Here is a 12,210-nt window from a genome sequence, read left to right as displayed (position 1 = left end):
GGTCTTCTAGATCTTCATAGTAAGGAGAAAGATCAGAAACTTTGAAGGTTGCTGAAACACCCTAATCTCTAGGCAAATCAATCTTGTGAGCATTTTCTCCAATCCATTGCAACACCTTAAAAGGTGCATCAGCTCTAGGTTTCAACTTAGAAGATCTTTTGGAATGAAATCTTTCCTTCCTAAGATGAATCCAAACCAAGTCAACATTGAAATTCTTGGTAATAGAAAGTGGTATCAATTCAAGTAGTCTAGTAGAATCAAGGCCATAAACTACTTCAAAAGGACTATGACTAGTAGTTTGGCTAGTGGGTCGATTATAAGCAAACTCGGCTTGGGCCAAAAGAAGATCCCACTATCTAATGTTCTTCCCCACAAAGCTTCTTAAAAGATTTCCCAAACTTCGATTCACAACTTCAGTTTGTCCATCTATTTGTGGATGATAAGAAGAGTTGAATTGTAGTACAGTTCCAAGCTTCCTCCAAAAAGCATGCCAAAAATGACTTACAAATTTCAAATCACGATTAGAGGTGATTGTTTTTAGAACACCATGAAGCTTGACTATTTCTCTGAAATACAAATCAACAATAGAAGCTACATCTGCAGTTTTGTTACAAGGAACAAAATGAGCCATCTTTGAAAATCGATCAACCACCACCTTAATAGAATCCTTGTTTTTTTGAGATCGAAGCAAACCTAAAACAAAGTCTAGCTGACATCTTTCCATAGAGCCTTGGGAATTGGTTAAGGTGTGTACAACTCGATGTTCTGACTGTGACTCTTAGCAATTTGGTAGGGTCTACAGCTTATCATAAGAGACATAACATCATGGGTCAACTTGGGCCAATAGAAATTTTCTTGAACAAGAGCCAGAGTTTTGTCTCTTCCAAAGTGTCCAACAAGACCTCCCCCTTGAGCTTCTTGAATAATTGTTCTTCGTAAAGAACATTAAGGAATGCACAGTATGTGGTCTTTGAATATAAAATCTTCTTACTACAAGAACATAAACCTTGGAACAATCTTTCCACATATCACCAAAGTCTGGATCATCATTATACAACTCCTTAAGAACTTCAAAATCTAACACCTGCACCTCCATAGTGTTTAGCAAAGAATGTATTCTACTCAAGGCATATGTCACTTGATTCAACTTTCTAGAATTGTGTTTGATAGAAAAAGAATAAGATTGAAGAAATTCAACCCATCTAGCATGTTGACTGTTGAGAACTTGTTTGGTTAGGGTGTTTGAACAACATTTTTCAGTGTTTAAACACTGAAAACTGTGGGCCCAAAAAAAATGCATTTGGTAAGGGTGTTTTTTATTAGGGTGTTTGAGTTATGTTGCTTATTTTAGGGTGTTTAAACACTGAATTTAGAAAACTTCTCTTACTAGTTTTCAGTTTTCAAACACTAATGAGTCCACTAGTAGATGTTTAATTGCTAAAGAAATGTAGCACTTTGCATATATAGGGTCTGTTTGGGAATAATTTATTTAACTTAAACTAAAAGTTTTTTGCTGAAAATACTGAAAAAAAAAAAAACTAAAAATTAGTTGAAATAGTTCAATGAGATCCATAAATAATACCAAAAAGTGCAATAAGACCTATGAATAGTAGCAAAAATAAGCTAAATAGTAAAATAAACGGCCTAATATAAGTTATCCCAAATGCAACCTAGTGTGTGTTTGAATACCGTTTATTTTGCTGAAAACTGAAAACTTATTGTTGAAAACAATAAAAAAATAATTTCCGGGTTACTATTCGCAGCTGAAAACAATGTACATTTACCTTAATGCACTATTTATGTCCCATGAACAGTGCAAGAAGCGCTGGTCAAAAAAAAAAAAGGCCAAAACGTAGAAACGCTGGACGTAGACATGATCCAAACGGGCCTCTAGTGTGTAACAAAAACCTTTCTCCCACCTGCAAATCAGAGTGGACAGATCATGCAACTCTTGGTAAACAATTAAGATTCTTGTAGCCTTGTTCTATTTAAAACCAATGTTTGTTGTTCAGTCCCTCTACTGTTTATAAACTACAAGCATGTAAAACTTGCCATTTTGAAATCTTATTTTCTACTTCTTTCTTCAACATCTCTTTATGCCCTGGCTCTAGCAATCATCTTTGCCTCATTTTAAACACCCCCCCCCCCCCCCCCCAATGCTCCTGCTATCTATGTCTCAGTAGTATAATCACCCTATTAAAATGGATACATATGAAACAGCATCATGCAAACACACAACTTCAGCATTTGCCTTCAAAGCCATCATTCCAAAAATATGGGCTTGTCTAGAGTCAGCTGCCAACTTAGTCATGCGCAGAAATACAAACAAAAGCCTTTCCAAGAAAAACAAATCACACACACACAGGCTGATGCGTTCTTCCATTACAAGATTCCACAAGAGAAAGAAAATATTTTCAAAGAAAGGACTATTACTGAAATCTCAGAACTGAAGCCCATTTTCCCGAGCTGCATTAGCAAGGGCTTCAACACGTCCATGATATGGGTATCCACCTCGGTCAAAGGCCACTTTTGTGATTCCTTTCTCCAAACAGGACTTTGCAATGACTTCACCCACCTTCTTTGCCACATCCTGATGGAAAAAAACTTGCAGGGATGAGGATTTTTTCTTTAAAAACAAGAATTCAAACAAGAAATTAACTTAAAACGGGGTCTAGAAAAGGGATAAGGATGGCTAATTTACTAATCAAGGCACTCAAATATATATAGGCAGACGTTAGAAATGAAACTTTGCTTAGGTAGCAAGTACATGGGTTCAAATAATCCATAAATGGATATTTGGGAACTTACAATAGTGGGTCCAGCGCTATAGTCGAACTCCTCGGAGATGGGTTTCTGCATTGTTGAAGCCGAAGCAAGCGTGTGCATCTTGGTGTCATCAATCACCTGGACATAAAGATGCTTGTTGGAGCGGAAGACACACAACCTTGGCCGTTCCGTTGTCCCTTCAACCTGAAAAACAGAACATTGATGGCAAAATAGAAATGCCCGGTATCACCAAATGATCAACAATAGCAAATTTCAGAATGACCAGTTCATGCTCCCATCCTCCCAGGGAAAATTCAAAAAATTATTTGAAAAGAGAACAGAAATATGTCCAAGTACTGACTCAGTTTGTAATCATTATAGAACATTTTATTAATTCAGAGAGAAAAACACTTGCAAACATTCATTTTCTGAGGAAAGGTTATTAATGTGGAAGGTAAGCAAGCTTCTTCATAGTTTTAGGTTAGGAACAGTTATAGAGACTAATATATGTCAAATCATATATTCCTCAGTTTCCAGTTCCTGAATTCTGCTCCATCCCATTTTTCCAAATATAATTCATAGAATTATCAGCTTTATTGCCTCTTGAAATGGATAGCAAACACAGTCACAAAGAAATTTCTCCATTTGATGAAGTTGCCTGCTAACACCCCATTATTGTTGCTAGTAGTATTCAACTATAAACGGGCAGGATTCCAGAAAGTCTTCGCTACTTCACTCACTCCCAAAAGATTATCAGCTTCCATCTAGACAATACCTTGCCCTCCTCTCTTCAAAGACCTTCACACCAATTCCATCCACAGGTACACCTCATATAACTACTGCATGGAGCGTAAATTCACCAACGGCGATGAAAACCTGAATTCTTGTTGAATGCAAGCTTAAAAAGCTTAGCATCAACTTCAAAGCCACTAGCTTTATAACTCAACTAGTTGGCACTTCTACACAAATCCCCATCCCCAACTATCGAATTATCAAAAATAAATAAAAGCATCAACTTCAACCCATCAAGACTCTTCATATCTAAAAATAAGAATATAAAAAGTTTTTTTTTTTTGGGTATTAAAAGAAAGGAGCCAAGAGAGGCCCATGAAACAAAAGGAAAGAAGAAAAGGAGGGGAACCCACGAAGCAAAGAAAGCAGCATTGTACAGCTAAACGGAAGCACTAAGATGAGAATTACAGAATTAGCATTGTGAAAAGTAAGGCTTATTTATAGGCATAGCTGTGTTGTCAAAAACACGGATCTTGCTCTGCCAATCAACTCAATTAAATAGCTTATCTACTCCGTTTCAAAAGAAGATGAAGCTGAGTTGAAGGCTTCATTCAGTCAGTCATTTCATTGGGGCAATTTCGCAAACATAACGTATGCATTGCTAAGGCGTATAGAAATTGCAACCCCCAATGCAATAAAATTGAACACAAATTTTTAAGCAGTTGTGGTTCAAAGCGAAGAGAATAATAAGATGAAAAGAAAAGGGTAGGTACCTTCTTTCTAATGCGAATATGGCGAGCGGTCCTGTCTTCTCTTCTGGTTTTGGCTTTAGCTTGAATAACAAGAGATGGAGATACCCTTTGGGTAGAAGAAGAAGAAGCAGCAGCGGTCAGTAACTTAGGCCCCATCCATAGTTGTTGCGAAGATGCCAATGCACTCGCACTCGCACTCTGAAGGAATGAAATGGAAGTTAACATTCTTTCCTTTCTCTCACTCTCTCTTTCAATCTTCAGTCTTAACTCTTAAACCCAACCTCCTCCTACTTTGCTCTTTGCAAAACCTTATCCCTTCTAGCTATAGGATGGATAGCGTGTGTCGGAGGGGCGCGCGTGTGTTTTTTCTTTTCAAACTCTTTCTTTTTAATGGATTATGTATGTCATCTTGTTTCTCGATTGTTAATGCAATTTTTTTTTTTTTTTGAGTTTTTCTTTTCTTTTATTTTTTTAAGAATTTTTTTCTAATTGATTCCATTGAATTTCAAACTAATGAGATCAGCACCATATTGAATCATTGATTATTTGTCACCATAAAAACTACCTACACTACACCACAATGATTTAGGGGGTTAATCCAATCCCAAATTCTAAAAATGAATACAAATTATGTGAGTGTCATAGCCAAACAGTGGACAAATTCTAACAATTGCATTTATTGCTAGACTTGTCTTATCTTAAAGTTATTGTTCTCACACTCATCCCTTCAACCAACTTGAGGGGACAACTAGCTGGCATGTCTACTATTTAATTTACAAGTTAATAAAGCTGATACCTTAACACATATTCCCTTACCGAAGCTGACAGTGCGATCTGCTGGTAGATCTCTTAAATGAATTTCTCGTCAAAAACCTCTTCATATACTTTATAAATACCTCCCCACTCAAAGGAACAGGTAAGTCTAACAAACTCTATGCACCATAGCTCTTCCATTTTCCATCACTAGTTTTCTAAATTAACCATTGAAGCCTCCTTGGTCACTCCCCTCCAGGTGGTTGTGGTTGTGGTTGGTCTTAAATCTTCTTCTTTAGCTTGTAATTAAGTCAGTCAAGAAATTTATCATAGTTCAGTTAAAGTAGAAATCCTTGTTGCAGTTCTATTGCATCCCACAAATTCCACCTATCCACAAATGAACAAATTAGTTTCTTTTTTATATAGACAGGATTTGAACACTTGTCCGCCTTTGTTCGATAACCAAAAAAAACCCTTACCTTAATTGAAATTCACGTTAATGCAAATTTTATTACCCTCATATATTATCATTTTTTTAATATTCGAACCTACTCTTAAAATAACACTAGATTAACATTATAGTTTTAATATTTCAAAACTGAACAAGTGAACATTACGTTTTCCACCCAAAAGCCACTAATAGCCCGTAGAAGAAGGCACGTTGTTAGGAAGAACCGTCATCCCACTAAAAGCTGAAAAGGAAATTCAACCAATATCAGATTGAGATCAAGCAGAAAAATGACCTCAACCTATATCAAATTGAGGTCTTATTTTCATTATTCAATAACTTTTCATGAATGGATTTTTGTTTGGGCAATCCAAATAAAGATGACACCTATCATCTAGATAAGAGTCATCAATCACCTCCCCTTAGATGGGGCCATTCATCAAAAGATAGGAGTCCATAAAATAGTTTACATCAATACATCATTGTTATTGTTATTAGTTTGGCTTCATCGTTTTATCAGGATTTATGAAGACCTGGTTGTAGTTGTAGGTAATGCACACTAGAGTTCACCCAAAAATGCCATCATACCTAATTATTTGGCTTCATTCTAGATTTCTATCATATATGCATTTCCAAAAGCAATTTCTATCTCCCACCTCCACTGGCACACACCAATTTTAATCATAAACAACACAAGAAAATAACTAGATAAGAGGTAACCCAACAGAAAAGAGGCGCCCGGATTTACAACTAAGACTGTCACAAAGTAACAATCTTCAGCCTATATAGAAAACAATACAATAGGGCCAGAGAAAGCAGCATCAAAATAGAAGTCATGTCTTCCCATTGATATCTGCCTTCTTAAGTTCAAATGAATCTACTGTCTTCCTGAGGTTTATAAGCACGGGCTTTCTTGAATCATGATCATCTCCCAAATCTGTCAATCCTCCTACGCCGTACTTCTTCTAAAGAAAGGTCACGGGAATGATGTAATGATTGACGGGAAGAAAATCCATTTCCGTTGCCACTTCGATTTGTCCCACACATCTCACAAACACTTAACCAACCAGAATTATCAAATGTGCATTCTTGGCATCTCCACACATCAGATGGAGTCCTTCCTGTGTCAGCACCATTCCTACCAACAGTTCCTCTACCAGAAATCCTCCGCTGCTGGGACCCAAAGAAGTTCCTTATAAGCCTCACAGGCCAGCTCAATGCACCAGCTAGACCTTTAAAGAGTACAGTCAATGGGTCTGAACCTGAATATCCACCTTTCAAACGCAGATAGAGAATCCCAGCAAGTATTCCACCTAGGTGACCGAGGAATGAGACACCAGGTACAAACATTTGGATGAGAATCAACTCTGCCCATGCAGAATATCTCGCTGGCACTACTAGTCCATGCACATAAGTATAGTCTTCTGACTGAGAATTGAGAACAACTTTCATGGCAAAGAGAACACCAGAAAATCCAACAGCATACTGAGAGTAGTATGCCTTCTCATAGTCAAAGAACAAGAGAAGGGATTTTGCTAGTATAAGTGTGATTCCCTGGGACATAGTAAGAAGAGCAGCAACCATAGAGGCAAACTCAGCACTTCCCATTGAAGTTTCCAATTGAATCCCCTTCCATAAGAGTGATATCATGTTATAGACCAGATGAGAGTCGCCCAGATGGTAGAATGCTGACAAGAAAAATCGCTTCAGGTCCCTGTTCTGTAATAGCAAAATTTAATTTTACACGAGTAAAAAAAAAAAGGTCATGCAAATTTGCAACCATCAGAATAAAGTTCTCTGGTAAAGCCACTACTCACTAGTAGTCTAGTCTGAAAGGGAATGAATCATCTCCAATACATCTTATAAAAGACAAAAGACAAAATAAAAATTAAAAACTACAAAATTCATCATAATCTGCCTGCTATAACCTGAGTGGACAGACCATGAAGACGCAAGAGGAAGCCCAACCAAGACAATATAAATACTACATTGATACCATTTTTTTTTTTTTTGTTGATAAGTACATCAATGCCAAAATTGTAAATATAAGCTCAAAATCCATGTCAGGTTTGGTAGTTTTGTATTTAGTTAATAAAATCTTTGGTAACAAAGAAACAAACGTAACCAGAGCATCAATAAATTAATAAAATCATTGGGTTGTATGCCCAAAAATTCTTTACAGAGGCAGAGCTTCAATAAAATCAAAGGTCTACTCGGATCCAAGGTTACTAGGTGCCTCAATGGAAGAAGTGTACTTTGTACCGCCCGGAGGTCATATAGATCGAAACCCGGAGCAATAAGAACGAAAGCTCTACCCACAGCAACAACTATTGGCGCTTCAAAAGGCTTAAATTCTAAGGGCGCTACTGAAAGCCTTTTTTTAGGTTGTGAAATAGGGAGTGACCTATTGATTCGAACACTCAAAGTCACTATGAGGGGGTCCATCAATAGCATAGCCCTTTTCTGTCCTAGAAGGTCTAACCATTCACCAATTTGTAAATATCATGTGCAAATGGTTCACTGTCCAACTATACAGCAGGAGATGAAGAACCCAGTCCACAAATAAATGTAAAAGTAAGATTCAATCAACAAAAACAGAACATCTTCCTTGGTTTTCTCTTTTTCTTTTATTATATATATCTAATCTAATGAAGAATTTGATGTTGCTTTGACATATTCACCAATTGAAACATTTGTAAGTTTTGTCTACCTTAAAAGCCAAGTTTTTAAGAATACCCAGAAGCTAAATCCCACTGAATTCAACGTTAAGATACAAAATAGATAGTTATTAAAAGACGATGAAAGGTTGTTGATGAGAGTAGAGCAGAGATACATACCCTGAGGATGAGATGGGGATTGAACCAGACTTGATCAATGGAAGGGAGAATAGAATGGAGAAATCTGGGTCTCAAATAAATCAGAGTATTGGCAGCGAGAAGTGCAGCCGTGACTGGTGGCTTCCTCTCAAGCCTGTAAAACTCGCTCGCCGCGTGAATCGCCAGCAACGGCAACATTCTCCCTCTTCCTCTCTCCATTTTTAGTTGTATATACTATACGCTAAATGTACTCTCTCCCTCTCTTTCTCTTTCTCTTTCTCTCCGAAGTTGGTGAAGATGTAGATTCTTATGTTATACAAACGAAAAACCTTGGCTGCCAAGAAAAGCATATATAAAGATTAGAGAGTAACAGTGGAGATAATTCCAGACGTTTCCTTTTTGTAAATGACGAGTAACCAACGACTCTACCCCTTCTACTACCTAGTCTTTTCTTTTATTTTTTCCAGTCAACCCACCTCTCCCAAAAGGCCAAAACCAACCCAATCCGACCCACAGGTTAGGTCGGTTTTTTAGGAATTAATTGAATTGGGTTAAGTTGTCAAATTTTTCTTTTACAATGGCTTATTAGATCGGGTACAGGTTAACAGATTTACAAATTCATTTAATCTAGTAATGCATTTATAAAATAGTTTTTTTTTTTTTTTTTGTTATAGGATAAAATAGTTTGTGTTGTTAGTTGGGTATTATGCTTAGGTTTATAAGGTTATAAATTTGCAGTTATTTGTATTGGTTTGATGTTGTTCTCAAGTTTGATTAATACATCATATCAACACAAATAAAATTATAAATCTATTGTTATTTGTCTAACCCAATCCATGTGTGTTGGATTCTTGTGATGGGTTGGTTGGGTTTTTTTAACCCTATCATGACCCAAACATGGTGGCTTGGATTGAAAACTCCTTAATCCAACCTACACCACCCCTAGTTATAACTTATATTGCAATTTTCTTTTATTATGTTTATATTTTTTGAGAAATATAATGTTAAAAAATTGAAGTTTTTTTTTTTTCAAATAAAACTATTAAAAAAAAAAATTGGAGACATAAATTGAATTTTTATTTGCTTATTTATTTTTTTTGAAAAACAATATAAATTGAAGTTGATAGAAGAATTTAATAGTTACATTCTATTTCTAATTATTTTATTTATATATTTATTTAAATAAAAGGTAGATTCAACATCTTTGGGCACATAAAAAAGTTTTTAAAATTATAGGAATGAAAATGCTATTAACCTTATATTGTAGGATAAAATTACAATTAGTTTTTTTAAAATTTAGAAATTTGAATATATAATGTGCCAAGTGGCCAACATTAAGGAAGGCAATGGAGTGTGATAAGTTGAGGTATTTTTTTAATTCTTAATGAGGTAGGTTCACTATTAATTCCTCCAATATGCCCATCAATGTTCACAATATGTCTTTAAATGTTCACTATTAACTCCATCAACATACCCTTAAAAAATTAGCTATATAGACCTCATCATATCATATGTATATATATATATAGACACGCGCGCGCGCGCACACACACACACACACACACACACATATATATATATATAGAGAGAGAGAGAGAGAGAGAGAGAGAGAGAGAGAGAGAGAGAGAGAGAGAGAGATGAAATGCGTGTGCTATATGCTATTAAGTGCCCAATGAGAGATCTAAGAAAGTTAGTTTGATCATGCAGTTAATATAGGTGGAAGAAATAACTGTGATTTTTGTATTTTTCTTTTAGATCGAGGAAGCCAATTATAACTTATCACTCTCTTTCTCTCTCTCCAATTTTTCTATTCCTTTCTCAATGGGGGGAGGATTCTATTTATACTAATGATTCCCTTCTTTCTCTAGTAGTTTGAGTGGTGAGGGGAGGGAGGGGATACTTGTCTCATCAGTGGTCTTCTTCCTCCTTTTGAGGGAACGAGTGGGTTGACGGGAATAGGATTGAGAATAGGGTCATTCTTGGTAATGTGCTAAAGGGGGAAGGGGCTCCACAATGGGTTATGCCTTGCCACCGACCAGGGTCCCTTCCCTTTCTTCCTTACTAGTGCCTATCTTTTGTCTTTTCTTTTCTTTTTATAGCTATCTTAAGTTAGACCCACAATTTCTCCCCTTCCCTTTCCTATCTTAATGGGTTTTGCGCATGTGGGCCTTTTGCATTTATCCCATTCCCCACATTTGGTATGTTATAATAACTTTTGTAATGATATAGTTATTCATGTGTAATATTTATTCGGTTATTTTGTTGCATCTTTAATACATGGAATATTTTTTGCTTTAAGAATGGTTATTCCTTAAATTAAGGAATAACTATTCCTCTCAAAATTCAGCCAAAAAAAAAAATATTCATCTCTAAAAATGTTGTGATAGTTATTTTTCAGTACGAGTCTTAGTGAATGATTTCTTTTATATATATATATATATATATATATATATATATATATATATATATATATAAACTAATGAATAATTTATTACTTAGTACATGTAATGACTTTATATATTTTTAAAAATATAAAATTTTCTTATGCTTCATTTTTTTTTAGTTTTCCATTTGCAACAACCACTCATGAATTATAATAATTAAATTTTTTTTTTTTACAGTATTTCATTCTTAGTAATAGTAATGAATATTTGATTTTTTGGATATCTTAATCTTATTATAAGGGAATTTTTAAATTTTCCTTAAACAGATATTTTTCTTACAAACCTCTCTGTTTAACGCTTGCCCAAAATTATAACAATGCATTATCAAAAAAAAAAATTATAACAATGCAGAGTTGAGGCAAATCATTAATGTTGCGTTTGAGATAAACTTATATTGTGCAACTTCTTTTACTATTTAACCTATTTTTACAACTATTTATGGGTTTTATTGCATTTTTTGGTACTATTCATAGGTCTCACAGTACTATTTCAGCTAACTTTTAACTTTATTTAAATAATTTCAGTAAAAGGTTTTCAGTTTTAACTAAATAAACTGTTCTCAAATGAATTATAAATTTACCACATTTTTTTGCTTTGCTATTGTAAGTGCACAATTGCACCTGGACCCAAAAACAACTACGGGCTCAGGCCCAATGAGCCTTAAACAATGAAATTTGTAGAGTGTTGGCTTGAAACCTAGGTTAGAAGTACTGAGAACTTGATGACAGACTAAAAGTTACAAACACTTGTAAATAATAAACGATAATTGCAAATAGACCTCCTCGGACGTGAGCCGAGGACTACTTCTGTGTTATTTCTCTTTCTTTCTTTAAAGGTTACAATTCTTAATTTCTTTCTTAGTTACCGACCCCCCTCTCTTTCGCCTTCACCCCCCTTAAATACTTCCTTCCCTGATGCTTTTTGGAAAGTGACTAGAAGTTTCAGCCCTACTGTTCAAGGGTCACTTCCCCATTAATGCGGCCAGGGAGGTAGATGCAGAGCCTTTAATGCGGAGGTGGCAGCCTTTGCACTTGATATTTTCTCTAACACTGGTACATCTAGAAGGTTCAGGGTATCCTCTTTTAACCATTAGTCTTTCCAGAGTTATACCTTGACCTTCATAATGAAGTTTTGAGTTCTCTTGGATTTGTCCGCGGAGAAACTCGTTCTTGGCTGTACCCTCGGATCCTTGGCGTATGGGCCAATTCGTAGAGTTTAATTCTGGAGTAGGTCGGCCCTCCATGCTACAGTCCAAAGACCCATATGCCCACTTGGGTCCTTTTACCCCCCACAATAGCCCCTCAAAACTCTATTTTTCATCATCCGAGGAGAAAAATAGGGTTTTGATCCAACGAAAACTTTCCCCACACGTTCAGTAAATAACTACGCGTGTGAAGACCGTTTCGCGTTCCAGAGGATGCCACTTGGCGGTTTTATTTTCAAAAACGCGCGCATTTATTACCGTAAGTTATAACTTGTCCCCCACGTTCAACGGTGAG

At 35.9% G+C, this 12,210-nt stretch overlaps 2 protein-coding genes across 3 annotated transcripts; both read right to left on the bottom strand.

Annotated features, from left to right (window-relative positions):
• Positions 1-2,225: 2,225 nt before the first annotated feature.
• On the bottom strand, positions 2,226-4,649 carry LOC142623181 (large ribosomal subunit protein uL18c). The gene is made up of 3 exons (XM_075796580.1): positions 4,272-4,649; positions 2,809-2,970; positions 2,226-2,590 (listed from the first exon to the last, which is right to left on the bottom strand). The coding sequence occupies exons 1-3, from the start codon at positions 4,473-4,475 to the stop codon at positions 2,441-2,443; spliced, it is 516 nt and encodes a 171-aa protein (XP_075652695.1). The 5' UTR covers positions 4,476-4,649; the 3' UTR covers positions 2,226-2,440.
• Positions 4,650-6,126: 1,477 nt separating this feature from the next.
• On the bottom strand, positions 6,127-8,636 carry LOC142623340 (rhomboid-like protein 14, mitochondrial). 2 transcript variants are annotated; one of them, XM_075796736.1, is made up of 2 exons: positions 8,289-8,636; positions 6,127-7,170 (listed from the first exon to the last, which is right to left on the bottom strand). In XM_075796736.1, exons 1-2 carry the CDS (start codon positions 8,484-8,486, stop codon positions 6,376-6,378), a joined length of 993 nt encoding a protein of 330 aa, XP_075652851.1. In that variant the 5' UTR covers positions 8,487-8,636; the 3' UTR covers positions 6,127-6,375. The 2 variants fall into 2 exon arrangements, with proteins under 2 accessions (XP_075652851.1, XP_075652852.1); XM_075796737.1 differs by having other exon boundaries at positions 6,127-7,139; positions 8,289-8,585.
• Positions 8,637-12,210: the final 3,574 nt, after the last annotated feature.

This window comes from Castanea sativa, chromosome 2 (genome assembly GCF_040712315.1).
Source record: "Castanea sativa cultivar Marrone di Chiusa Pesio chromosome 2, ASM4071231v1".
NCBI lineage: Eukaryota > Viridiplantae > Streptophyta > Magnoliopsida > Fagales > Fagaceae > Castanea > Castanea sativa.
The sequence above is the reverse complement of the archived record's forward strand: the minus strand, read 5'-3'. Positions and strand labels throughout refer to the sequence as shown.